General features: G+C 38.5%; 1 protein-coding gene and 2 long non-coding RNA genes across 5 annotated transcripts; 1 reads left to right on the top strand and 2 right to left on the bottom strand.

The window, feature by feature from the left end:
* Window positions 1-1,930: 1,930 nt before the first annotated feature.
* LOC147175618 (leptin-like) lies at window positions 1,931-6,575 on the bottom strand. 3 transcript variants are annotated; one of them, XM_086073582.1, is made up of 3 exons: window positions 6,282-6,575; window positions 3,599-3,762; window positions 1,931-3,305 (listed from the first exon to the last, which is right to left on the bottom strand). In XM_086073582.1, exons 2-3 carry the CDS (start codon window positions 3,746-3,748, stop codon window positions 2,967-2,969), a joined length of 489 nt encoding a protein of 162 aa, XP_085929708.1. In that variant the 5' UTR covers window positions 3,749-3,762; window positions 6,282-6,575; the 3' UTR covers window positions 1,931-2,966. The 3 variants fall into 3 exon arrangements, with proteins under 3 accessions (XP_085929708.1, XP_085929707.1, XP_085929709.1); XM_086073581.1 differs by lacking the exon at window positions 6,282-6,575 and adding an exon at window positions 5,280-5,397; XM_086073583.1 differs by lacking the exon at window positions 6,282-6,575 and adding an exon at window positions 5,280-5,370 and having other exon boundaries at window positions 3,599-3,705.
* On the top strand, window positions 3,538-16,066 carry LOC147175617 (uncharacterized). Its single transcript, XR_015094588.1, has 4 exons — window positions 3,538-3,734; window positions 11,230-11,292; window positions 12,486-12,623; window positions 15,662-16,066. It is a non-coding gene; the product is annotated as an uncharacterized LOC147175617 (long non-coding RNA).
* On the bottom strand, window positions 13,031-17,587 carry LOC147175616 (uncharacterized). Its single transcript, XR_015094587.1, has 3 exons — window positions 17,497-17,587; window positions 17,327-17,380; window positions 13,031-13,910 (listed from the first exon to the last, which is right to left on the bottom strand). It is a non-coding gene; the product is annotated as an uncharacterized LOC147175616 (long non-coding RNA).
* Window positions 17,588-26,772: the final 9,185 nt, after the last annotated feature.

Raw genomic sequence — 26,772 nt, 5'->3', positions numbered from 1 at the left:
AAATTATCCATAGATGTAACATAATAGTCTCCTGATTTTAGTGCAGGGATGTGATTTTTCCGCTAATTCGCGGAATTCCGCTTTTTTTATCTCCAAAAATAAAATGTTACAATTTTTTAAGTGGTAAAAAATCCGATTTCGTCTCTCGACAGCATTCCATTTTAGTGTTTCCGTAACTGAAATGAAACTGATCTTGCGATTGGCTGAAGTCTCCGTGTTGACCAATAAACGCGCTTGTTATAAAGGCATAGGCGTATGCCATTGTTTGTTGACCAATAAACGCGCTTGTTATAAAGGCATTGGAGTATGCCATTGTTCATTTCTCAGAGGTTTTTGCCGGGTGTTTAAAGAAAGATGTCCGTGATCGAACGCAAAGATGCTCCGCGAGTTAAGGAAATTGACAAGATCGTAAAAAACAAGTTTCGATGGGACTGGTTAGAGAAGGATATATCTACAAATGTTGGAAAGAAGACTGTGACGAATTTGTTCAGTGACTTTATTCGGAAGATCGATCGTGCCGGGAAAGCGCTTTGCATTTGGTGCCATGATACCATTGACTATGGTGGGAGAGGTTTCAAGCTCTTGAAAGTCACGCAAAGAGCAAAAAACACGTGAAAGAACTCCAGTCAAGAACAACAAATTATTCCATCGCTGGAAGTTTCGGTGCCCAAACGAAAACTCCAAAACTTTACGGCCTCCATCCCTTATTGACATCACAATCGGAAGCGGTAATAGAGAGACGTGATCCACCCCAACAACCTGTATCAGTTGCTGACAGAGTCGTGAATTTTGAGGTCGGTGGTAAACTTTTCAAATTAATCGAAATCAAATTTTCGAAAATATTATAACGTAATAAAAATGGCCATAAATATTTAACATGGTTAATCATTGACACAAACTCAAATGAATGCTGCATGTTTGCACTTTTCAGCTTTCAATATGTTGACTGTCTTGATGTATGCAGTTACAGAGATGATCTTAGTCAATCATGCATTCGACGAATGCATGATTGTGTTTTTACCAGAGCTTGCTGCATGAGGTATTTTATGTTTTTGTCATGCATTATGTATTAAATTAAGAATGATTGATTAAATGATTTATTGCATGGTAAATATATATGATGATATTCTCAGTGATAGTTTTTAAAAGCAAAGGCAGCCCAATGTTTTTGAATGTGACTGATTTTGAGTTGACTAAAACTGCAATTTTATATGGGATAGTTCAATATACATTGAAAATTTATGCTGTTGTTTTGTCTATTTCTTTGTCATCTGAGTGCATTGAAAGTACTTAAAAACACGGAAAACCCATGAGCTCTGGACCTAGCTGAGTGCCCGCGGCCCCCAGACCCCCGGCTAAATTTTCAGATAATTTCACTTTGGTCAAATCACATCCCTGTTTTAGTGTTATTTCCCGCTTTCACTTATAGAAAAACCCAATGACAATTATATTTTTATTGAAAACAAATTCAGTTTTTTGTACTGTTTTTCCCAGCAGTAAATTGCATAAATATCTTCTCTTTAGAGATTTTGTGAAACTTAATGCTTCCTCTTGACCTTGGGAAAAAATTGCATATTGCTTGCATTGGGCCAAAAACCTATACCTCCAAAATCGTCACTTTTCAGGAGACCCCAAAAAAGACATATTTTTTTCTACCATTAGCATTGCATCAACAACGAGAACAAGCCTTTTTCAACACTTAATAATTCGTAAAAATGACACCCTCAAAATAGTCTCTAAAGTGGTCAGAAAAGTGGCTAGCTTGTTAAAACTGACTGTGCTTTTGCAAACTAGCTCTTCTGTTTGCAGCCATGTTGTAAGTGTAAGCAGTGGTCATCAGTGAAGACGCGCTGGGTTAAGCTCCAGCTCACCCATGACCATGATCAGGATAAATGCTACAGAAAATAGAATGATGGCTGGATCACAAAAGTTACGGTAAAATGAAAAACACTTTATTTCACATAATTTTCCTTAAATACTTTTAAAAAAAGCAAATGCAGTACAAAAAATATACAAACTTTTTCTATTTGAAGGCGATAAATAGCAGTATCGGAAGAGCTGGTGGTGGATGTTGACATAAATAAAATCCCAGTATTTAAATAAGAATAATGACTTAGCACATTTGCCTCACAGTTCTGATGTTCTGGGTTAGAATCCGGGCTGTGTCCTTTCTTCAAGGTGTTTGCATGTTCTTCCCGTGCTTGTGTGGCTTTTTTTCCGGCTTCCTCCCATTCCACAAACATGCATGTTATCTTCATTGAAGACTCTAAATTCTCTGTAGGTGTGCTTGTGAGTATGAATGATGTCAAAATAAACTTTTGCTTCACCTCACCACTTCACTGTTTTTTTTTCTCTCTCTTTTTTAATTTAAATAACAATACAAGGTGTCCAAAGCTAACTCTACTCGTCCTTTTTTCTTATTCTGTTTCATGTATCATATGTGAAGCCATCCTTTGACAGTTTAGGCTTTGCAGTTTTTGTAATTGCTCCCTGGCAAGAAGTTTTTCCTTTCGCCGACTGCAGTTCAGTTTGAGAAGCTTTATGGCAGCCGCATTCACGCTATCAATGGCGAGTTTCTTATTACAGTATGCGGCTAAAGACTTGCTACTGCCTCCTCTGTTAAAAGTCACTGAACTTCTAGAGCAGGCGTTCACATAAAGTCTGGTAAAGTCTGCATTGAAACTCACAGTGCACTGAATTAGGTGGATGTTTGGGAGAGTGATAAAGCTTGACCTGTTCTGACTTCAGCTTGTTATAAACTGCAATCTTAAGATGCCAAATATTGATGGAGTCTGTTCAAGAAGTTTAAAGTGATTTTTTTGGGGGACATCTTGTATATTTTCTGTATGTATAAAAGGCGAAGAATGTCTAAATAAACCTTACGTCCTTTGATTTTTCAGAAAAAGTCTGGACTGCTTTGATTTTGAGTCTTCAATGAACCTAACGCACATTTTGGAGATTCCGTCTCAGCATTTGTCCAGGTATTCCATGTTCTGCAGCATCCGAGTGAGGATGTCTTTGATTCTGGCCATCGCCTCCATGCCGACTGTGAGGACGAAGCCTTGCTGACTCTGCAGCCGCTGCAGTGCGCCGCCCGTGGTGGACATCCTGCTTGCCTTGGCCTCTGTGCAGCGGCCTTTCTTCCACTGTCCAAGGTAACCCCTCAGCCACGAGATCTCGGCCTTCACCTGAGACACGTTCAGAGAGTCTGAGATGAGCTTGTCGTAGCCGTCCAGGAGCGTCACCACTGAGGAGAGCCCGTCCAGTTGGTCTGCCGGGGGCGTCAGCGTCATGCCGGGAGGAACCTGTCACATATCAAGTTTGTTGATTCCGCTCTCACAATAACAAATATTCTAGAGGTGTGAAGATTCATCCACAATTAATTGATAATATAATATATTTTTTAAAAAACTTAAAAAAATTATTCATTTAAATTATTGACTGCCATGACTTGACTGTTTTATTCGTCAACCAGAATCCAACAGTTTACTTCCAATAAATTTGTCGTCGTTTTCAGTTTAAGAAGTGTTAGTCAAATCTTTTCTGCCTCTTGTAAGTAACCTGTTGTTATTTGCTTGGGGTTTTCTGTAGATGTTACCTGAATTTTATTGAGCCTGGCCACCAGCTGCTTGGACCTCCCCTCCACCGTGGCTTTCATCCTGACCGCCTCTGCCGACATGGGAGCCGCCGTGGCCGCACCCCACACTTGGGAGACAGACACCAGGACGGCTAAGGTGATGCAGTCCATTGTGTTTTTTGCGGCTGCAGATCCCGGGAGAAATGCCAACAGTATTATAATTCAGTTCTTTTGTGTACTTTCCCAAACAAGCAACACAACTGGTCACTTCCTTCCACTCATTGACGCAATGTGTTTGATTGTGCGTGCAAATATTTGAGATTTCTCTAAATAGATGTTGGGTACAAAGATTGACCGCTTCCGCACGCCCGCGCTTATCCTAATTTGGTCCGTCACCCAAATCTTATTTGGCTCGCCTGCTTCTCATTACAACAAACATTACTCATGGACAAATGAAAGAAACGCCCGAGACAATTATTGTTTTGGCAATTAGTGTTTTTTTTAGGTATTACTTATGTATAACTTTATTTGGACACATTTTTGCATTATTGTAGTGTTATGACACTAATATTTGTTATTCTTTAGTTTTTTCAATTTAACTTTTTGTATTTTCCATTTAATTTGGTGTACAAGTTCTAAATATTTTCTAAAAAATTGCTTCTGTATTGTTCAGTTTTGTTCTTGTAAGTGTAACAGCACAAAGTACATAAAATACACTAAATCACTACTGAGATATATGTTTATAGAAAATGTTATACATATATTTGTTTCTAATGCTACAGATTATCTATGTAATAGATAAGTAAATAACACATGGTAAATTAAAAAGGACCAAACCGACCCCCCAAAGACCCCCCCACCCCCCCAAAAAATATATATATATATATAATGAATTGACGGTGAGCAGCGAGAAATAAAAACTAAGATCTCATACTAAGGCTCATACTTTCACAGTACTAATTGTAGTCTTGTATTTTTTTTTTCTCCTCATTTTATTTTATTAAATTTACCTACTTAGTTATATAGTCTATGATGATGATGATTATCTGTGTTTTATATTTATAATTTTTCAAAAAATAAGTATTTGACAACACACGGTACATAAAAAAGACAATCCAGTAATGAGGTCCAGGAAAACGCTGGTCATTAAAATTACACTTGTTTAAAAAAAAAAGGGGGGGAGACAACAAGTTCAAGCATCAGGCAGCAGCAAAAAATTAAATCCTGTTATTAAAATTATTTAAATTAACAACACTAGGTACATTAAAATAATCGAAATCTAGTACTGAGGTCTCTGAAGAAAATAATTAATTAAAAATATGATACTGTGCCAGGAAAAAAAAAAGCACCAATATATAGAGTAAAATATAACTAGCGAGGTTTGATCAGAAAATAAACCACGACAAAAGAAGTAAATTTTGCTATTCAATAATAATAATAATAAATCTCAACATTTTTAAAGCAATACTATAAGGTTAATTGAGCCAATTAGCAATCAAAACAGCCAATCACAAGCCTTCATTTTCCTCATATGCACAAATTTATGATGTCTAAATACCTACAAAGAAATTACCATGATGAATATTAAAATCTAGTGAGCCATACCACAATTGTTCATGCAAACATCAAACTTCCAATAAACTACAAAAAGAAACCTAAATGGTACAATGCGAAGCACTTAGTGGAGTAAAGTTGCACTTACCTTTGTGTGGTGAGTGTGTCCACTGTTGGGCCACCATCGGCATGTCTTATAGTGGTGGGATGTTGAGTCACCTCTTACTCATCGTTTTCCCCGACCCCCCATTCCCTTCATCCATCCCCTCACCTTCCTCTTCCCAGCCCATCGCATGATAACCACATTTACATATGTAATATAGCCCTTATTGGGTTTTTCTTTTTCGCAACAATCAACCTGATGTTTTTGAGTCACTGGACAAAAATGCATTCAAACTAAACAAGGGTACAGAGGTAGCAAAAATACTGTTTACTTAAATAGAAGATATTAGTGTAAAAGTAGCCATTATAAGTTGTGCATTATTAATGGCAAAATTAATGAAATGAATCAGTAATATTATACTGTATTATAATCATTGGCGGTTATTATAGTAGTGGTCTTTAATTGTTATTTTTAATTTTATTCAACCCTCCTTTTAGGTTTATTTTGCTCGACCAGATATGAGCCAGAACTAGACTTGGCTAAATACAATCTTGCTTCTGTTATTTTTAATAAGTACAGTAGACCCTCACATACTCGCGTTTCAACACCGATGGATTTGCAAAGTCGCTGATTTTTCTCTCTCCTAAATTTTATGGGTTTTTGGTCTCTTGCCCCCGCCTCCATTTTGAAATATGTACTGAAAGTTCATCTGCCTTTTTTTTTTTAAGTAAATATTTTATTTTATTAAAATACAGTTGAATTGGCATCTATTACTGTATGCACGGATTTTTGGTATTTGTGGGCCAGTACTTTTTTAAGCTAAGTTGAAATATGTATTTATAACGCTAATTTGCTTTTCATGTTTTTTGTTAAATCTTTTTAAAAGCATTTAAAACAAAGACTTTATATTCAATACCTGTTTTGATAACTGCATGAAAACATTTATTAGGGTCAAAAACATGTTTGTATACATGCTATTATTTTGAACTGCTAACAAAAAAAAATCAAAATACTGTAAGCTATTTATAATAGAAAAATACAACTTACCGGTACTTGTATATTCGTTGGCAGATTAGATTTTTTGAATGCCTCTACTTATGTCCCTTTGGTTTTATCCGCAAAGGTTGAAAAAAGTAACAAGCCTGTTCTGGCATAGTAACTAGTAGAAAGTACAGATATCCGTTTTCAAAAGGGAGTAAAAAAAATAAGTAAATAAGTTGTTACAAAAATAAATACTCAGGTTAATACAGATAGCTTACATAACAAAACTACTTAAGTACACTAACGAAGAATTTGCGTCTTCGGTAAAAATCCGAGAGCTGTATTGTATGTGTACTATCGTGTGCTGACCTAACCGTTCTGTTGCTCATTCTAAATATTGCCCAATGGCAGCCAGCAGGTCAGCAGTGTTTGTTTAGCATGAAGTTCCGCCGCACTGCAGTGGCCCATTCTAAGCTCACAAATATGATCAAAATATCATTGCATGCAACAAAATGTATTTAAATATGAATATTTATGTTACTAATTTTTCCATTATTTTCGTTTCATGATAATTGGATCAACATTTTCATAAAATAAATACTATTTTTACAGAGTAAAGGCAAATTTCAGTTAATAGGTCAAGGGCAATTTATGATCAATAAAGTCAATTTAAAAAAAGGAACAAACACAACAGAAAAACTTGCGACCACAAACAGCAGTGACATTAGTAGAATATTAATCCAAATCATAGTTGTTTTTTTTGTGTGTTTTTTTAAAGCAATTTTCAGTTTTTTTAATACTAAAATAAATAAATAAAAGTTGCGAGGGGATTTAAAAAAGAAGATAATGAAAAGGACGATGGAAAAAGAATTAGAATAATGCAGTGAGTTAAAAAAAAAATTTACAACAATGTTTCTTATTATTCTACAAATAATTATATGAAAGTAAAATATTAAATACAAGAAGGCATTTATTTAAGGCGATGCATTAGCTTTGTTAGTGTGGAATGGTCGTAGGGCCACTCCTGGATGAGCAAATACAAAATGTAGAATATAAGTTAAGTTTTACATTTTGTAATAATTTTCTAGTATGCACATACATTAAAGTGATAGTACAAAGGCATTCCAATTAAATTAAATAATGTGAGAGGTGTTTTTTGTTTTCGGTATTTCAGAGAGAATGCCTTTATTTGTACAAATACATTTTATGATTTAAAAAAACAAAACGTATTTACATATTTTTTTTAGGTTTATCGGAGGTAAGGCATTGGTCAGAGAGGGACAACTTATTGGCACAGATTTTATAATATATATTTTTTTGTATTTTTTCATAAATGATCATAGTAAGGTGAGATTTATTTGGGGCGAGGCATTTTGGGGGCATGGGGGGGGGGTTGATTCACTTGGCTACGATCTGAATCAAGCGTGTTAAGCAGTTTTTTTAAATTTATTTAACGACCAAATATCTATGGCTATGACCCGGCACTATTTCGCTATTTCCGGTTGCGCATGTGAAGATCTGATTGGGTAGCGAGACCAGCTTTAGCGCAAGTAACGTAACCTGTCACTGTATTTCCGGTTGAGCATGACGGGAGCCAACGGGCCAGTGGAGCCGTCAAGGCGATTGACTGCTAAGCATGCGAGGAAACAGCCGGGCAGCGACCCGATTGGATATTGACAATGCGGGCGCATTGGTTTTTCCAGACTACAAAAGAGCCATCCACATTTAATCTGGATGGGCTAAAAATCGGATTTGGGCTGCCAGTCTGAACAAGGCCTAAGTGAAAATGTCCAGTGTGGGCCCAATGATCAATTTACCCGTGTTACGCGGTCTCAGGTGTGAATGGGGAGCAGGTGTGTTAAATTTGGTGTAATCTCACTTTATAAGTAAAAAATAATAATCAGTCAGTCCATAAATATTTCCCAGAAGGCCCTATGCGCGCTTGCTCGTTTTTCCCTCCCAATTGAAGCTGTCACAGCACCACATACAGGAAAGAGCATTGCAACAGCAACAGCAGCTCTCAGTATTTTTGATGCCTTAGCTCTTCTTCCATCATTTTCTCCCCATCCAGCGTGGCTATTCTTGGACGAGTGTCTGTGTTGTGGCACAAATCCGTCAGGGGGGGAAAAAAAAATAGGCCAAGGGAGAACCGTGTACTTTCGAGGAGATCTTTGGGGAAATTAAAAAAAACCAAATATGCCTGTTACAGTTGTTTGTTTTAGGTTTCTCTCCTGGTAATTTACTGTAAAGCCTGCATACCGCACACGCACACGCTGAGGGGGAGAGAAAACAGAAGCCTCGTAAAAATTACACGCCGTCTTTAATAACGTGCTTAGCTCGACCAGAAATGTGACGTTATCAAGGAAATTGACGAGAAAAGGCACCGTAAAGGACACACTTCTGGGAATGAGAGTCAAGCGGTGGCAGAGTTTAATTGCACTTAAATCTTCACCGGGAACTGTCTATTATTCATGAAAGCAAAAGCATGGAAGAATGAACTGGACGCTCATGTTTGAGAGGGAAAAGGAAGAAAAAACATGTTTTACTTTTCTTTGCCAGAAACAAACCGGCTTATAAATGCTGACATCTGGGATTAATAACAGCTGCCGGTCACTAAAAGATTTCTTAACAAGGTGTTTTTTTTTTGCCTGCCGGAATATGACATCACCACTAACAGGAACAACTGCATGGTCAAAGTTAAGTCCACAAATCCTGATAATTTGACCGAATATCACCATTTTCAACCTTTTTCTGATCAAAGTTAGCACAGATCTGACTTAAAAGAGTATCCTGATCGATTATCCTGTGGTGTGTCGACTGTGCTTTTTTGCACCCCTCCCCAATGTGTTCGGAAAACAGTCAGGGCTGACAATTGTAAATGTTTCTCTTTTGGTTAAAGTCAGCAAAGGCCGGTAGTATGCCTCTAAAAAATTTCCCTAACGATTATCCTGGGGTGTGGGGTATGTTAAGACCCCCCAAAATTCTGCTTGGAAAATGTTTGGGTCGACAATTGTAAATGTTAAGCTTGTTGTACACAGGCTGAATTTAAAATGTTTCCCATTTCAGGTCAAAGTCAGCAAAGGCGTGATTAACGGATGCCTCTGATAGATTATCTTGTGATGTGTTAAGAGGGATTTTTCCGCCCCAATCTGCTTGGAAAATGATTGGGGCTGACTGTTGTAAATGTTAAGTGGGGTGGGGTCAACTCATACCAATAATCAGAGCAAATTTGAAATTGTCATCCCTTCTGATCAAAGTCTGCAAAAGCCCGACTATCGGATAGCTCTAAAAGATTATGCTAAAGTATGGGATGTGTTAAAATTGTTTTTTTCCTCTCCCCAGTCCAGTGCTCCAGATTAACATTTTATTTTACTAGGAGCACAATAACCCTTCAAGATTTTAGGAGCGCTGGAAGAGAATTCAAGGGCAAACACAGTAAATTGACTTGCCAAAGTAAACTTTCACATTCTGCTGTACTTTCACTGTAATACTGATAAATACATTCAGAAACTACAATGTTTTCAATTGACATTTTAACTCATTCACTGCAATTGACGGCTATAGATGTAAAACAATTTAACATTTTTTTCCACTTTTGTTAACAAAAGTATGAAAACCTAGAAAGAAATGTTTTATTGTACATTTAGAACAGATATAAAGTTTGTGATTAATCGTGAGTTAACTAGAGAAGTCATTCGATTAATTTAAAACATTTAATGGCCGGACGCCCCTAATTTTTAATAATCTTTGGGGTTTTTAAAGAGAAGATTATTGTTAAAAAAAAAATTTTTTTTTTAAAGAAAAGATTAAAAATTAACAAATATATTATTTTTTAAATAGAAAAAATTATTAAAAATTTAAAAAAATATTAATTAAAATTATTTTTTTAAAGAAAAGATGATTAAAAATTAAAAATATCATTCAAATATTAAAAAAATATTTCAAACAATTAAAAAAAGATAAAAAATAATTACAATTATTTTTAAAGAAAAGATTACAAAATAATAATATTTTTTTTAAAGAAAAGATTAAAAAATTGGAACAAATAAATTGTTAAATAGAAAAGATTATTATAATTTTTTTATAATATTTTTTTTTTAATAGAAAAGATTATTAAATAAATAAGGCGTCAGGCAGTTAACTCACGATTAATCACAAATTGTATATCTGTTCTAAATGTACAATAAAAAAAAATCTAGGTTTTCATAATTTTGTTAACAAAAGTGGGAAAAAAATGTTAAGCTAATCAACATAGTTAAAATGAATTTTGACGTCTATAACCGTCAATGGCAGTCGACACAAGGCACCTCAAAATGCTAAATGTTCTATTCAAGAGCAGCTGCGTCGTGACGTCATACAAGTGCCTCGAGTTGGAGAGAAGCTGAGAGTGATTTAGTTTACATCTAACAGCATGATTAAACTACCCAAGTTCACGCCAATTCATTAGTTATTCTCTGCTGCTCGTGCCCTCTTCCTCCTTAAAATGAGCAAAGTCAGGGCTTTCTTTTGCAACAATAAAGGATACATCTTGTCATGGTGCGGTTTAACAAGCGGGAAAAATCTCACTTTTACTTCTTTGTAGGCTGCTTTGTCATCACTTCCAAATATGGGCACACTGGAAACTGGTAATTTCGTGTTGCCGCGCAACTCCATCACACTGAGTGAGTGCAGTGTGAAAAGGCCTGGCAGAAGAGTGTTATCAATGATTATTAAATAATGAAATAATTGATCATTTTCGTGGACATTTGAAAAGTCCTGTAGTCAAAAGTTTTTATTTAATTATTTTTTTTATGTGGTTGCGAGATGACCTTGCCAGCAAACTGAATTCTCACGGTATTTGTGGGTTCACAGGCTCGAGAGAATATATCTTGTACCGCTCCCGCCGATACGTTTGCAAGGTTGGACCAATCAGGCGTTGTTTAGGGCGGGACGAAACCAATAAGCGCCGATGGCGGGGGGGAAACAAACAATCCTAACAGATGAATGAACGCTGCAATCAATTTTGTTTTTGCAGAATTACTCACCATTTCCTTGTTGAATGTTGAACAGCGAGAGGCGCTTCGTGCATTTTTATCAGGTAAAGATGTTCATGAAACCCCCCACCTCCCCGTAGTTTTACCCACTTGCTAAACTCGAATGATAGTTAAGAATTTTTAAATGTACTAATACTGTAGCTCTCCGATTATTACAAGGTAATTACATGGAATTAATTGATTTTGCATTATTTCCTGTCTAATTAGAATGTGTTGCCTTTGATGAATACTAGAGCTGTTTATATTATGCCTTGCAGTATATTTGCAAGCCACTGAGGAGAATCAATGAAGTGTAATTGTCAGGCCCTGAGATAGGACAAGACATGGCTTATTAATTATTCATGAGTCACGTTACTAATGGGACCCTGTGAGTCATATGTTTAGAAGAAATGCATGCAGCTATTCATCAAAGCTGAACTTCTGAACATTCCATCTAATAACGTGAGGTGGAAATTGTATTCGAATAGTAAAGAACTGACGCTGAACTCAAATGAAGCGCATGAGACTTGAAATTGGAATGGTTTGAATCGGTCAGTGAATAATATTAAACATTATTAAATATTAATTTGGGAATGTTGGGGATGGAATGTGTCGTAGTTGAAGGAAGTCATTTTTGGTTTGTTTTTTTTTGTATCTAAGAATGGTTTGCAATTAATAAATATAACAGACTCACGTGGGGACTGACGAATAGTATCAATTTGTGGAAAAAATATGAAATTGTCCATATTTGGATATAGAAGGTTTCCGCCTGACGGCGACGATGTGTAAAATATTTCTTAATTTGGGATATTTACTGTGAAAAGTGTGGAATGTAGAAAGCAGTCCCCAAGATGTCCTGAATGAACAGAATTGTTAAAAGTTGGTAGTTTGCAATGGCAAAGCAAAGTGAAAAGAAAATGTATGCATGTTGCATATTTCTCAATTTGGGGAATTTTATTGTGAAAAGTGTGGAATTCGGGGGGTTGTGGAATGTTTCCCAAGATGTCCTAATTGAGTAAAACGGGTTGAATGGTTAAACTCAAGGACGAGGTGCAATTTGGAAATCCACTGTGAAAAGTTGGAATTTTGGGAATGTGGAAAAATTATGTTTTGAATGAGCTCAACAGGAAATTGTGAAATTTGGGGAATGTGGAAAGCAATACCTAAATTGTCTTTAATGTAATGATTCCTATCTTGTTTGAATGAGTGGAGAAATGCATGAATGCTATTAAACACTGATATGTGCTTGTCATTTCAGGGTCCTGCAGCCCCAGCAGGAGTGGCTCACACACAGGGGGGGCATGAGGGTGGGGGCTGCCTCACAGTCGGCATCACGTTACTTTTCCAGATGCCGGCCTAAAGAAAGCAGGAATTCCGCTCAGCAGGACCTGCCCGGGTGAGTCACGGAAATGACGGGAATTCTGATTCTGCATGTTATTGAACTTCTACCCCACCCCACCTCCCTCTCCCCACCCCCACCCAGGAGACTTGAGTGACGTCCTCACGCCGTACAGTGTGGTCGGAAAAGACCCGAGTCAGCTTTTTGTGACGTGCGTAGCAATGAGGAGATGCTGAGTGAACGGACGTCCACGCGTGCACACACACAATGTAAAAGTGTTAGTGCGGGTTCTGTGGTCGTGATATTAAGTCCACTCAAAAAGTAGCTGATCGTCATTTGAATCATTTTCATCCATCCATGATGACAAGTGCTTTACTGGAAGTAAAATGGCATCACAGCTTTTCAACAAACATCTATGCATACTCATAATAATACAGATGACAAATTCAACTCAAAACTTTCTGCTTTAGTTGCAATTAGGTTTTAATTCATACACATGTTGCAATATGCACTTACATGAGTCATTGGATGAATTTAACTGATAAATTATGATGCAACACTCAGTGTTGCGGTCTGGAATATTTGGATCAGTGACAAAATGTTTTCACAGTTGAGAAACACTTGTGCTATTTCGCCCTCTTGTGGATGGGCCGATTATCACATATCTCATGTTGTAAACCCCTGTAACATTTGGCACAGGTTCAACATCAACGCTGTGCTTACGCCTAGAAATATCAAAAATATATACATTTAAGAATGATATAGCTAAAATTTGTTACACATGAAAATGAAATAGAAATTGTACTTAGCTTAAAGTTTTCAAAGAAACCGTCCTTAAAGACGAACGTTAAATACAACTAAACTGTACTCTCTAAAAACAGTTGGGTCAAACGTTTGGACGTATGGATAAAAAAATGGACTGATCCACTTTATGGGTCAATTTGATCCAGCTTTCTGGGATGTTTTATACAAAATGACCTAAGTAATCTGACCAATATTTATGAGTTGTGTTACTCTGAACGTCCCATTTCTTGACTCAAATTTAGGGCGAATCGACCCAAGTAAAAGATTGGTCCATTTTTGACCCATAGTTGGGTTATTTTTGACCCAGTGTACTTTAGCTTTCACACACTAGAAGGGGCCATCACTGGCATAGGATTACACTTATTGATGGAAACCAAAATAGCTGACGAATTGCATGTAGCATCTTGCAGGATGTAAGTATCCTCTGCAGATGCTTTTTGGGGTAAGGGCTTCCTGGTGTCTTCCATTCGACAGCAAGCCCAGACCGCAAAAAGACCCGAAAAGAATCTGAAGTGTGTCACGTCGCACCTGCTGTATCATCTGAAACACACGTGGACACAACCATCATAATCGATGTGCATTCTAACCACCACAAAACAATAGCATGCAAGTATTATACAGTGTGTATCTGGAAGTGCGTAAAGGTGTTTGCACTTACGGCTCATATAAAAAGTCTACACACCCCTGTTCAAATGCCAGGTCAAATAATTTTTTGCCATTAATGTAAATAAAAACCTTAACAAAAACTTGAAATAATGTAGTTGCATAAGTGTGTGCACCCTCTCATATAGCTGGGGATTTCCCTGTGTTCAGATGCAACATTCAATTGCAAGTTAAATGTAAGCCAGCGCACACCTGCCGCCATTTAAAGTGCCCCTGATTAACCCCCACAATAAAGTTCAGCTGTCCTAGTAAGCTTTTCCTGACATTTTTTTTTCTTCCCACCAGAATCGTGAAGGTTTCATGCCAGCACGGACTGCTATTTGGAACAGTTCATAATTCCCTCCACCTTGACTACGTGTTTCACTAAAGGCAAACAAGTTCAACTTTGGTTTTGTCAGACCGTGACAAACATTTTCAAATGTGTTATGGTCCAATGAATCCAAGGATGAACTTTTTATCCAACATTAATGGTGGAAAAGGTTTTGAAATGATTCATTTGGGTTTTTAAATCACAAAAACCTGGCCTCTGAACAGGAGTGCTTTGACTTTTTATATACACTGTAGACTGCAAGATTACCAATAAATTAGATTAAACTATCTATCTATCTATCTATCTATCTAATAATAATAAAATAAAAGATGCTTCAAGCTGTTTAATCTTTCCAATTTCTGGAGCTTCCCAGCTGAAGTTTACTGTCAAATTAAATATAAAATTAAAAAATGCACCCTGTGTATTTAAAACAACCAAATAACATTGTCCATTTATCTTAATGCTAACAAACAATGTAAACCAACAGACGGGCCACCAAATCGCATCAGCGTCGTGGGGTATATTTTTATGGAACAATGGTAACCGTGTTGAAAAAGTACACTTGAAACCGTCCCAAAGAACTAACTGTGTGCTTTCACCACATTTATACAGGATCCCGCAAAAATTTGCACTTGTCGGTTTTTGAAGCATCAGGTGGGTAATTGCTAGTGATGGGAAAATGAAGCTTCATGAAGCACTTGTAATATTTTTTGACTCCTCTAGATGCCACTCTTGGTTGAAAGATGCAGTGGAAATGTAATAAATTTCCTTTGCACTAGCCTTTATATTTAAACCAAGAGCACCATCTAGGGGAGTCAAAAAATATCACAAGTGCTTCATGAAGCTTCATTTTCCCATCACTAGTAATTGGCAATAAGAATGTTCATACATACTTAATAATAAAAGCCACAATTATTGGTAGTAGCTGTTTTTATAAAATTATTGTTTGGGGGAGGGGAGGTGGGGGGATCCATGCACAGGCGAATCCACATTTGGCAAACCGTGAGCATTTGAGGGTCACCTGTATTGTTATATTGTCTGTCTACATGTGTTGCTACTTGTGTTTGTGTTCAAATATCAGTTGCTTATAGGGCTATTGCACCGCAATGTTGACAAGTGTTTCATGTTTCGCCCATCTATGGCATTTATTTTATTTTGTCTTAGGTAGCAGACTTTTGTGAGACAAAGTTATTTAGTTTGGTTTAAATTCACAATGTGTAAAACACAAGACAAAAAAACAGCTCAGTGTCCCCTTGCATCTCGAAAAACTGACTTTTTGTGAGATTCCGCCATGTAATGAGCCTTCATGTTTTTGCAGGAACCCATTCAAATGTGGTGGTAACACAGACAGTTCTCAAGACAGCTTCAAGCTCCCTCTCGATGGCAAGTTTCCCGATTTCCACAAGCCCCGCCATTTTATTTGTCAAATTTGACCTTGGACCTCAATGTACACAAACTGAAGAGCGCCTGTGTAGAAGAATGAAAGAAATATAAATATTTTCATTGTTGATATGTTTTGAATTTGCGATAATCATCAATTGGTCAAATTTCAAGGTGAAAGAACTACATTGAGGGTAGTTGTCTTGCTGTCAAATTTGACCTGGAGAGTATATAAGCAACGACATTGACACTATTGGTGGTGTTTTCTATTATCAATTGGAAAATCAACATTCAAATTTGACAAAGGGGAGTGAAAAAAATTATCTGGGCCTAAAATGTAATTCGTTTTTTTTTTACATTTATTTATGTAATTCGGTTTTTTTTGGGGGGGGGGGGGTGTCAGGTTAAAAAACAAATAGCAAAACAGTCATGGTCATATTCCCATGTTTGAAATCTCACTTGCTAATTGAAAATATAAAGAAAGAGTAACACACGTGTGACAAGTATGCAGAAGCTTTTAAATCTACCCCCCCCCCAAAAAAAAAATTGACCTCACATGATTCGTGACACAACAAATGACAAAATATTTAAAAAAAAAACAGCTTATTGGCTCTTACAGGTGGTTGGACATATCGAGACATGCGCACGTGCACGCACGCACACACACACACACACACACACACACGCACCCCACACACAAACACACCATATTTCTACACTCCATGGCCACAGCATTAGGTACACCTGCACAGATGCAATACAAAATAAATCTGCCTTACAAACAGTACTGATCAACACCATTGAAGAATACTGATTTAATACCCACACGCATGAGAGCGCAGATGTACCTATTGTCGTGTATGACATTGCAAGAATGTATTCATCCGCTCCAATCACAAAATTAACAATAATAACAAAAAAGTTAGCTTGACTGAAAACGCACATTCATAGTGATTTATTGATTTATTTAGCACACAACACGCGTGTGATGCCACCTGACTTGCTCTTGAGCCTCATGTGAGCTGTCCGTGGTTCTGAAAGCTGAAAGCCTCTCAGCGGCAGCCCTTTGTCGGTCGGTACACGCCCTAACCTCCCCCATGTAACCCCCCCCCTTCTCAACTTAACCACCCCCCACCCTCCCAACTTCCCGACAAGCGTGTCTCTGCCTGTCTACACACTACACGCGTGTATATACGCCTGCATGCGTCGCAGCATAGAGGAGACACCTTGCTGGAGTTACAGGAAAAAAAATGCAGATATATATATTAAAACATAATTACATTCAATTTAAAATAATAATATATTTTTTTTATTAAATTCAAATACACTGAAAATGTTATAATTAAAATGACATTGTTAAAATAAAATGAATGGCAAACAAAACTTCTGAATTCGAACAAGCAAAGAAACCGGCAGGATTTCTCATCGCGCCGCCACAACCATACAATAATAATAATCACCATAATCATAACAACACCACAAGACGCTGCACGCGTATCTTCACGTACATACACCACGACTGCAACAATGCCCCATCTGTGTGTGTGCGTGCGTGCGCGCTCGCGTGCGTGCGCGCGTGCGTGTTTGCAGGGAGACAACTTACCTCTTCTTGCCCGAGCGAACGCTCTGAATTGGTCCGTACGGAGTGAAAAAAGCCCTTAGGAAAGACAGAATGAGAATTAGAGGGAGCACACGCACAATGAGATTCCTTCCGTGCACTCCGCAGGCAAATCAAGCATCCGTGGGTCCGCACCCGAGCGCGTCCGTACACACCTGTGTGCAACGCGTCTGCTTCTCGCTGATGCAACACGTTCAAGCCTTCCGTTCGTTTCCTCTCCAGTCCGACGTGTGCGCCCCCCCCCCCCCAAACAGCCTTTCTAGAAGGAAATACTGCAAAAGCAGATACCCCCCCCCCCCCCGCACAAATGGAAGCCAGTCTATTCCTCTATTCCTCCAGTCTGCGATTGACCTGCATTGACGTCATTGCGTCATTAGGTCTCCCCTGGAAACACGGGGGCTCCCAAAAATAGCATCACATTAATTCAGCCTGCATGCGCCGGGGTTGGCTTGGTGGTGGGTGGAGGGGGTCTGTGAAGAAAGGCTGTTTGTATCAATCCATAATCGTCCCCCCCCCCCCCACCCCATCAATTCAATTCCAAGCAATAATACAGTCTCTCGCTCTGCCAAGGACAGGCTGATCACGACGTGAGGCTATTTTTAGGACGAGAGAGGGAGGGAGGGATGGAGAGAATGAGTGGGAGGGAGAGAGGGGTGGGCGTGTTGAGAGAGACGCCCGCACCTCTGCTCTGCTCGCCACTAGCTGCAGCCGAGGAACACAAACGGCACCAGAGGGGATAAAAATAGCAAAAGAGCCTTCATGCAGTCGAGCCAGCACTTGCCTGACTCTGCCGTGCGTGCGTGCGTGCGTGCGTGTGTGTAAATATGTGTATGTATGTAGGCAAGTCCCTTGTGAACAGTCAACAGTATGACAAACCCAAGGGGCATCTGTGAAATTGTTTATTAAAACAAAAAAAAGTTAGATAAGTTAGATTTTCCATGAAGAAGTATGACGTCATTGATTTATTCATTCTTGGTGGGTTAGTGCCCAAAATGATGGAAGCTCACATAGTCGAGAGAGCGGAGAGAACATGTGCTTATGAGGAATGGGACGGTAAATTTTATATTTTCAACGTATTCATTATTTTAAATCCATCTTTATTGAAAATGCTTTATTATATTTTCTGTGTAAAATATATATTTTTTAAATTAATAAAATAAATTACTATTTTAACGTGCAAAAAACGTTTTTGTTGTTTTAAGGGAAAGTTGACCTAAAAAAATTACTTTGCAAAAATATGTTTGACATGCCTCAACTAATCCACACTTGGGATTCTGAATAATATTGTGTTTGTGGAATATGAGTTAAACAGCACAATCCACCCGTTTTTATCCAGCTCAGGTGGCGGCCATTTTGCCACTTGCCGTCGACTGAATATGACATCACAGTTGCTCAGGGCTCAGGTGTAATGACCATTCACGGCTCGGCTTCAGAAAACAGATTAACCGTAATTTGTCATTACCTGAGCACTGAACAACTGTGATGTCATTTTCAGTCGACAGCAAGTGGAAAAATGGCCGCCCTCTGAGATGAATACAAACAGGAGTTGCCCATGGAGAGAGGCGACAAGCAGATGCAGGCATACTTGATCTTATTCAAGTGCGAGTTAAGAATGGAACGGGAGATCGAAAAACAGGTCGATGGAATATCTCCAGTGATTCAGATTCCGTATCGGTCTGTTGTGGTCAGGGAGCGAGGCCTGAAGGGGAAGCTCTTTATTTACTGGTTGATCTACATTCCTACCCTCACTGGGTAGAGAGGTGGGTCATGACCAAAAGAACAAGATACTGTATACAAGCGGTCCAAATTAGTTTCCTCTGCAGGGTGTCTGGACTCTCCCTTCAAGATGGAGTGAACGGAGTGAGAAGCTCAGTTAGCCGGGAGGGGCTCAGAGTAGTGATGCTGCTCCCCCCATATTGAGAGGAGCAAGATGAAGTGGCTCGGGCATAGGATTAGGTGCCACTTGGACGCATCCCACCAGCAAGAGGCCCTGGGGACGACCCAGGACATGCTAGACAGACTTTCGGTTGGCCTGGGGATGCCTTGGGATTCCCCTGGAAGAGTTGGACCAAGTGCCTGGGAAGGGGGAAGTCTGGGCTTCCCTGCCATGACCCGATCCCCGGTAAGTGGATGGATGGCTTGGGAAAAATCTATTTTCTTCTATTCATTATTAGACATTTGTTTGTATTGCTTTGATAATTTTTTTGTTGGTGATTTGTCGTTTTGTTGTTTATTACGTTTGCATATTCAATATATCATCCTTATTTGTTGACTTTTCTTTCCTTATCCTTGTTTGACAGTTTTATTTTAATTGTTCCTGACCTATTCTACATGTCTTCATTTTTCCCAATCATTCATTTTGTCTTTTGCATAAATTTGATGCTGCTGCTGCTGCTGAGGCAAGAAAGAGTGGCCCCTTCAAGTGTCAAACTTAAACTACCGCCGCCATCTACTGGCCATATGGGTGACCTGCATTCTGAAGGCACAAACCCCAAGTTGCATCATCACTAAGTCAGAGCCATTGAGAAAACAGTCGAAATAGCTTGAATGATACCTGAATATGAATATTCACATTTTCGCCAGGTTTCATTCTCTAGGCATTGAATCGAAGATGTTTCAACTCTCATCCAAGCAAATTTTTATCAGTTCATGCACAAGGCCAGTTAGGACATTTATCACTCTGTTACTTTCTTCTTCTTTTTTTAAAGTTATTTTCTTCATATTTATTATAGTTTTTAAATCTCTATCACTTTGCTATTGTATTAGTCTTGTTTGAATTGTGATTTTATTTTTCTTCTTTCCTTGGAGTAGTTGAAATGTGACGTGTCAGTCAGAAAGAAAATGTGACATGAGGAAAATTGCTTCCAAGGGAGTCAGAACTCCGGCTCAATATAATTTCAACAGGAAGGAAAGTCGATTTTACAAATAAATGTGGTGGAAATTCAGACATAGTTAACGTGTTCATTGAAGAACTGGCGCATTGACTTTTCTGTTGCTCGGATTAATGATGGTAGTCAATCACTTTTGTTTACAAACACTGTGAAAAGGTCTGTGCTGTGCATCCTTCCTTTTTGTACGTTAACCCTTACATATTATTTGTTTTCCATGCAACAGTATGTTCTGGGTCAATTTTGACAGTTTTTTACTGATTGATTTTTCAAAATGTATTCATAGCCAGTCTGACATTAATAAATAGACTATTCTTACAATGTACAGTAAAAATCTATTACAGTATCACATGAGTCAAATTTGCCCCAAAATGTGTACACAAACCTTGTACATTTTCAGATATTAACATTTTTTTGTGTATTTTGGGTCACTTTAACCTATCGAGGTAATGACTGACATTTAGGTTATTGTTTTTATTGATGTCAAATTACAAAACGTGTCAAATTTGACCCGAGCAGTATTTAAAGGTTAATCTACTCCAAAGCCAAAGTGCCCATCTTGCTTCCTGCCTGCTTGTGATGATTTTTAAAGGATTTTGCAGTGTTTTTAATTACGTAATTTGGCGTCCATATGGTACAAATATAACACAGTGGGGTACCTTGGGAGACATTAGTTGAAATGGCCTCAGGGGGTTGGAAATAACAAGCGGCAATATCTGCAGAAATTAAGAGCAGACGCCGGCGTCCATTACGGCTCCTGACAATAAGCAGTTTCGACTCGACCTCCTGTAAATCACAGCGCAAAACCCTTAGAGCGCAAAATTACCAACGACAATAAGAAGAGGGAAGAACGATGCTTAAATGAACGCAATGTTTCCCGACTTGCATTGAGCCAAGGCAGTGGAAAAATCTCACGCCACAGCACCGAACCAAAATGTCACAAAAAGCTACAGTACAGATAGCAGGATGGAGAAACTCCCATTTTGTTGTCATTGGAGCAAAACATCAAGCAGCCACGGGGACAAGTAAACGTGCTAAGACCAAACTCGAATGAAAAGGCAGGACGATTCAGAGGCAAACATGGTCAGCAAAAGCAGATCAATCCACAGTGAGACTTGCGTGAGTTTCCAGCGAACAATTTCCGGCAAAGAGAGAGACTTGAATAGGTGGGCATGAGAAGCACTTGGGAAAACGCATCAGTGACTAATGGCGGAGAACTGTAAGAGAACTGCAGCAGATGTTAGATAAACCAGGGGTGTCAGATAATTAGAATTTTTAATCTTAATTAATCACGTGACTTCAATAATTAACTCACAATTGCAAATTTAATATCTGTTCTAAATGTAATTAAAAAAAAAAGAGTTTTATACTCGCGTTAACATAAAAGTGGGAAAAAAATGTTAAACTAGTAGAAATATGGCTGCATCCTTTAGTCATTGATACAGTAATTTAATAATTCCTAAAATTGCGTAAAAAAAAAGAAGATGTACTGTACTGTAAAAAACGAGTATGATATTGATTTGTGTTGAGGTTATTTTTCTGCCACTAGATGGCATAATTGCATTTCCAAGACGTTGGTGACAGCTCAGTGTATTTTTGTTTTCATATTAAGAGTGAGAGATAGTAGTAACTTGTGAAATTCTGCACATTTTAGAAACTTGACCCCAGTCTCCAAAAATACATGCATTATTATTAAATTAGCTGCAAAATAAATAAGGGGCAGTCATTGATTGCGCATAAAAAAAAAATAGTGAGAACGGAAAGGATTTTTAATAGGTTTTAAGTGAATTAATGAGTACACACTCACACGCACGCACACATGCACACACACACACCCCCGCACGTGCACACACTCATGCGCATACTCACGCACATACAAAAAAAAGAAAAAGAGAAAAAAAAAGAGAGAGAGCGCAATGATGATGACATGTCGAATCGGTAAGATTACCAAATGAACAATACTGAGCTCTCTCTAGATAAAAAAAAAAAAAGAATAAATAAAAATAATGGTGTTAAAAGAACTTTAAATGAACTCAAAACGAACACACACTAATTTTGACACCCCTGCTGTAAACACATATGCAACGTAAATTAATTACGGCAGGTGGTCCATCTCCGTTAGAAGCAATTTACTTCATGAATATCATCTTTTGGACTGACACGTCACACGTTGAAACTAGGAGGCCAAAATCATCATCTCAGCCATTTCCCATGTTTTGTCAATTGCAATGCCTTGGTCACATGACATTTAAGAATGACTTCATGGTGAAAGAGGATAGCAACCCGCCCTATGGTGGGTTTCAGTATTGGACAATTTTTTTTTGTTTCTGGTCCCTATTGATAGGAGACACCCCAACTGCAGAGGGAGGCCTCCGCAGTCCCGCCCCGACACTTGTTGACAGGAAGTTGAGATACGGAACGAGGTCGCAGAAGCTTCGAGGTAACAGCAGGATGTTACAGAGTTAGCGCTGGCTCCCTGAAGTGCTTTACAACGCCGCAGGGACTCACGATGAGTTACACGCGGCGCTTGAATAATTCATCCGGATTCAATGTTTCATGAATAATCCTGAATTATCCATACGATTCTTGGTAAACGCTTGTAGCGTTCCCAGATGGGAGCGCTGCCGAGCCTGGTGAAGAATGAAAACATCCCCGTGGCTAAGTGAAGATAGGATTACTGAGACTGATGTAACACAATCAGCAACAAATGGGCCTGTGCAGCACGCAAACAAATGGAAAGGCTGTTGTTTCTTTGTCATTTGTTTGCTTTGCAGCCCTCGAAAACACACAGACTCTATTTTTCAAGGGAACACATCACGGAAAATAAATTTTGTACCTGTACCTCAGTTCAATGAACAGGCGAGGGGTTTTCAGACCGGAGCTTCACTTTATTCGCAGATTGGCACCATCAGACGTCGTTGAAGTCATCGAACATCGTGAAAACTAAATAGAAATGGACGCGACATCATTTCCAAGATCAGGACAAATTATGGTGAAGCATGTGGCTGTCTTTTTTTTGAAGCGCAAATAACTTCTTGCGCTTGCCAAGAAGCTAGTCGAAGATTCAAGTCTTCAGCTCAGTTTCTCCTTTCTGGAGCTTTGGTCTGTGCTGGACTGAAGCTTTCTTTTGAGCAGTGATAAACATTTTAACAGCATAACAATATTTTTTTTGTCCAAGAATGCAAGTGAAGATTTACTTTGATTTGAATAATTGAGGTCTTAATCAAGATATAGTAATGTGATTCGCTATTTAATTAAGACAATACGTTTTAAAGTAGATAACAATGATACGAGTTATATTTTCGATTCAAACTATTTCTTGAGTTTCAGGGGGAAAAAAAGAAAGTACTTTTGGTAAAGACCTTTTGTTTCTGCACTAAAACTCAGTGCCAAAAGTTTCCTTCATCTGATGCTTGGGAGAATGGTAAAGCTTCACCCATGCTGATTTGAGGTAGTTCAAAGTCTTCAAGTGGAAGATTGTGATGCTCAACAACCTCAAGTCAATTTGGATATAGTTTTATCATTCTGTGAATCCTCCCCCTCGATAGACATTCCCTGGCTTTGCGAGAATGCCTGCTCTAGGCGATCTGCGTTTTCATCAATGGTGGTAGTAACACGTTTTGTCGAGAGCAGATCCTGTTCGGAGAATATTGCCAAGAAAAAAGGAAATTGTATTTTGCCTTGGTGAATTGTCACAACCATTAAGCGTCTCAGCCTGCTGGCGGGGGTAGAAAAACGTCTGGCAAAGTGTCAATGGCCAAAGGAAAGAGATGTTTAGGAGACACAAAAGCCGAGCTGTCAAATGCTGATGACCTCATTGCTGTCCATGTGATACCTACAATGAAATGAAAAAAAGTTAGCTTAAAGTGACTTGGTACACCCCTGTATATATATTTTTTAGATCGTGTTTGCAACTGAGAAAAAACAATTAGACAGACTCCTATGGCGATAGCAGTCGAACAATTATAACAGCATGTGAAGGCACACTTTAACAACTCTCAACAGGGGAGAGTAAACAAGCTGCGGGTCAGCAAAAAAAAAAAAAAAACTCACCCTAATTATCAATATGGTATCAATAATTATGAGGTTGTATCATTAGGAGGAAAACAACTGATCGTATTAGTCACGTGACGGATGACGTAACTCTGAGCTAAAAATAACGGGGAAAAAAGTGAACAAACAAAAGCGCCAAGTCGGCGGGAATGCCCAGAGGACGCTCGCTGGGGAGGGAGAAGAAGACGGATTGATATTCTATCAACGCTCTTTTGTTTGTTTTTGCTGTAAACCCATTGAGAGCCCGCAGATATTAATAGAAAGACGACTTTGCATGCTGCTTCGACACAACTGTCAGCACTATTCCTTCCCCCTGGAAACCGCTCCTGTTTTGTCTTGGCTTTGCTGAGTTTTATTGCTTTAATGTAATGCAGTTTATCTTATGCAGAGATGCGCCATCAGGGCAGCCAATATGGGACTCCCACTGGCAACTTGCTGCCAAAATGCAATAATACTCACTGGCTTTTCAAAGTGCAGTGGTACCTTGACTTATGAGTCACCCGACTTAAGAGTTTTTCAAAGAGACGATGGCTGGATGGTGGCCGATAGTGAAGAGTTATCAATAAAGAGGCCCAGCTGTTTATTTAAGGTCCCATTTTAAGGGGGAAGTCAACCCCATAACCCCCCCCCCCTCCCCAAATAAATAAATAAATAAAAATAAAATAAAATAAAATAAAATAAAATAAAATAAATTAAAATAAAATAAAATAAAATAAAATAAAATAAAAATAAAAATCTTGACAATTAAATGTTCTATGCAACCCCACTAGTCTAAATACGGTATTCTGGTTAATATTGCAGCAAAATCCAGCAGTTAAAAAAAATAAATATCAGAAGGCGGCCATTTTGCCACTTGCTGTCGAGCGAAAATGACATCACAATTGCTCAGGTGTCAGGTAACAACCAATCATAGCTCAGCTTCATAAAACAGGTGAGCTGTGATTGGTCGTTGCCTGGGCCCTGAGCAACTGTGATGTCATCTTCAGTTGACAGCAAGTGGCAAAATGGTATTTTGCCACACAACTCTTATTCCACAAATGTAATATTAATCATAATGTCATGTTTAAACTAGTGAGGTCACATCTAACATATTATTGTCAATAAATGTTAAAGGTTGACTTCCCCTTTAAGAGCTGAACACAAAAAAAAAGAGCACGCCACACTTTCAATTTGAAACAACACAGCTTTGTCATATATGAATGTCCGTTAGCTTGATGCTAACATACATGGCAACACTATATGGGCTAGCTAGCTAAACTAACATCGTTGTTGCGGTGCTTAACAACACAGCAACACATGTAGACCGACAATATAACAATGCTTACATGCATATATTCTTTTAAGCTAATGCTACTTACTGAGCTGTCAGCGTTGTTTATACTCAACTCCCTCGAGGCTAACGTAAGGAGCAGCAAAATTAATTGGTAATGATGCATAAACTAATTATTTACATTCAATTGAATTGTTATTTTTCATATTTTTTTAACACAATACTGAGTGATATTTGTTATCATTTGTCGCCATCTGGTGGCATCTTGGTGCCAAGCAACTATATTGCACTGAGGGGCGGAACTTCATCTTGTCAAGCCATAGTTTTGTCTAATATAAAAAAGTTGCTTTGCTGCCATCTCGTGGCATCTTTAGAGAATTACAAAAAATAATTGTGTGTGGGGCGTGAATCCCTTGTGGATTTACAGGCTCGGTCCCATGTTGTTGTATTTTTTAAATACTGTACAATCTCATTCCAGCCACTTTCACTTCCATTTCCATCAGCTGCGAGACAATCTGATAAAGGCGACTCATGAAAGTTGCAAGAGGCACCCAAGCATCGAACTTTAGTAGTGCAGCCTTTCCCGGAAAAAGCCGAATGTGCCTCTTTGATTCCCTCATATGTGGATATATCCTCTAATTCCATTTTGTTGTGGCAGGGTCGCCGAGATTGTTAGTACATTCCAGCATTAATATTTTAAGTGGATGTGTGAGAGAGAGAGAGGAGGAGGAGGGGGTGGGGGGTAGTTGTTAAAAGCCCTCTATGGACACACGCTGTCATGTTGAATGACGGTTGATAGCTGTAATGCACCAAGAGACGCACTAATGCACCGTTCAAGCAAAGTCTTTTTCTAAGGTCTTACAATATAAGGAGCAAAGCAAGAAAGTGATGTACGTGTAGAAAATACCAGATAACACTGAACTCCAAATCCACAAAAAGTAGCACCATAGCTGCAAAAACCAAACCAACCAAACCAAAGCTCAAACCAAACTGGATCGAACAGATGACCAACACAGTAACAAAAAAAAAAAAAAAAAAGATGAATTCTCCAGTTTGAAATGTCAGGCTGCTAATCTAATTGCAAATACGCCACTCTGTCTGTTTGGCTCATAAATTTGTAAATTTCACCCTGTCAGCCATGAGCTGCCTGCAAGCCTCGAGTATGTGCGTGCGTGTGTGTGTTGTAGCGTGGAGAAGCGGCTGGAGTCCAGTGGCTGTTT

This window comes from Leptonotus elevatus, chromosome 4, assembly GCF_054856555.1.
Source record: "Leptonotus elevatus isolate MCC_2025b chromosome 4, RoL_Lele_1.0, whole genome shotgun sequence".
Classification (NCBI taxonomy): Eukaryota; Metazoa; Chordata; class Actinopteri; order Syngnathiformes; family Syngnathidae; genus Leptonotus; species Leptonotus elevatus.
The sequence above is the reverse complement of the archived record's forward strand: the minus strand, read 5'-3'. Positions and strand labels throughout refer to the sequence as shown.

Bases quoted from the DNA above. Each gene is read 5' to 3' on its own strand.
- LOC147175618 (XM_086073581.1), bottom strand. From the start codon at position 5,322: ATGCCGATGGTGGCCCAACAGTGGACACACTCACCACACAAAG. The intron at 3,763-5,279 runs GTAAGTGCAACT...CGGGATCTGCAG, and splicing joins GACACACTCACCACACAAAG to CCGCAAAAAACACAATGGAC. The intron at 3,306-3,598 runs GTAACATCTACA...GATATGTGACAG, and splicing joins CCAGGCTCAATAAAATTCAG to GTTCCTCCCGGCATGACGCT.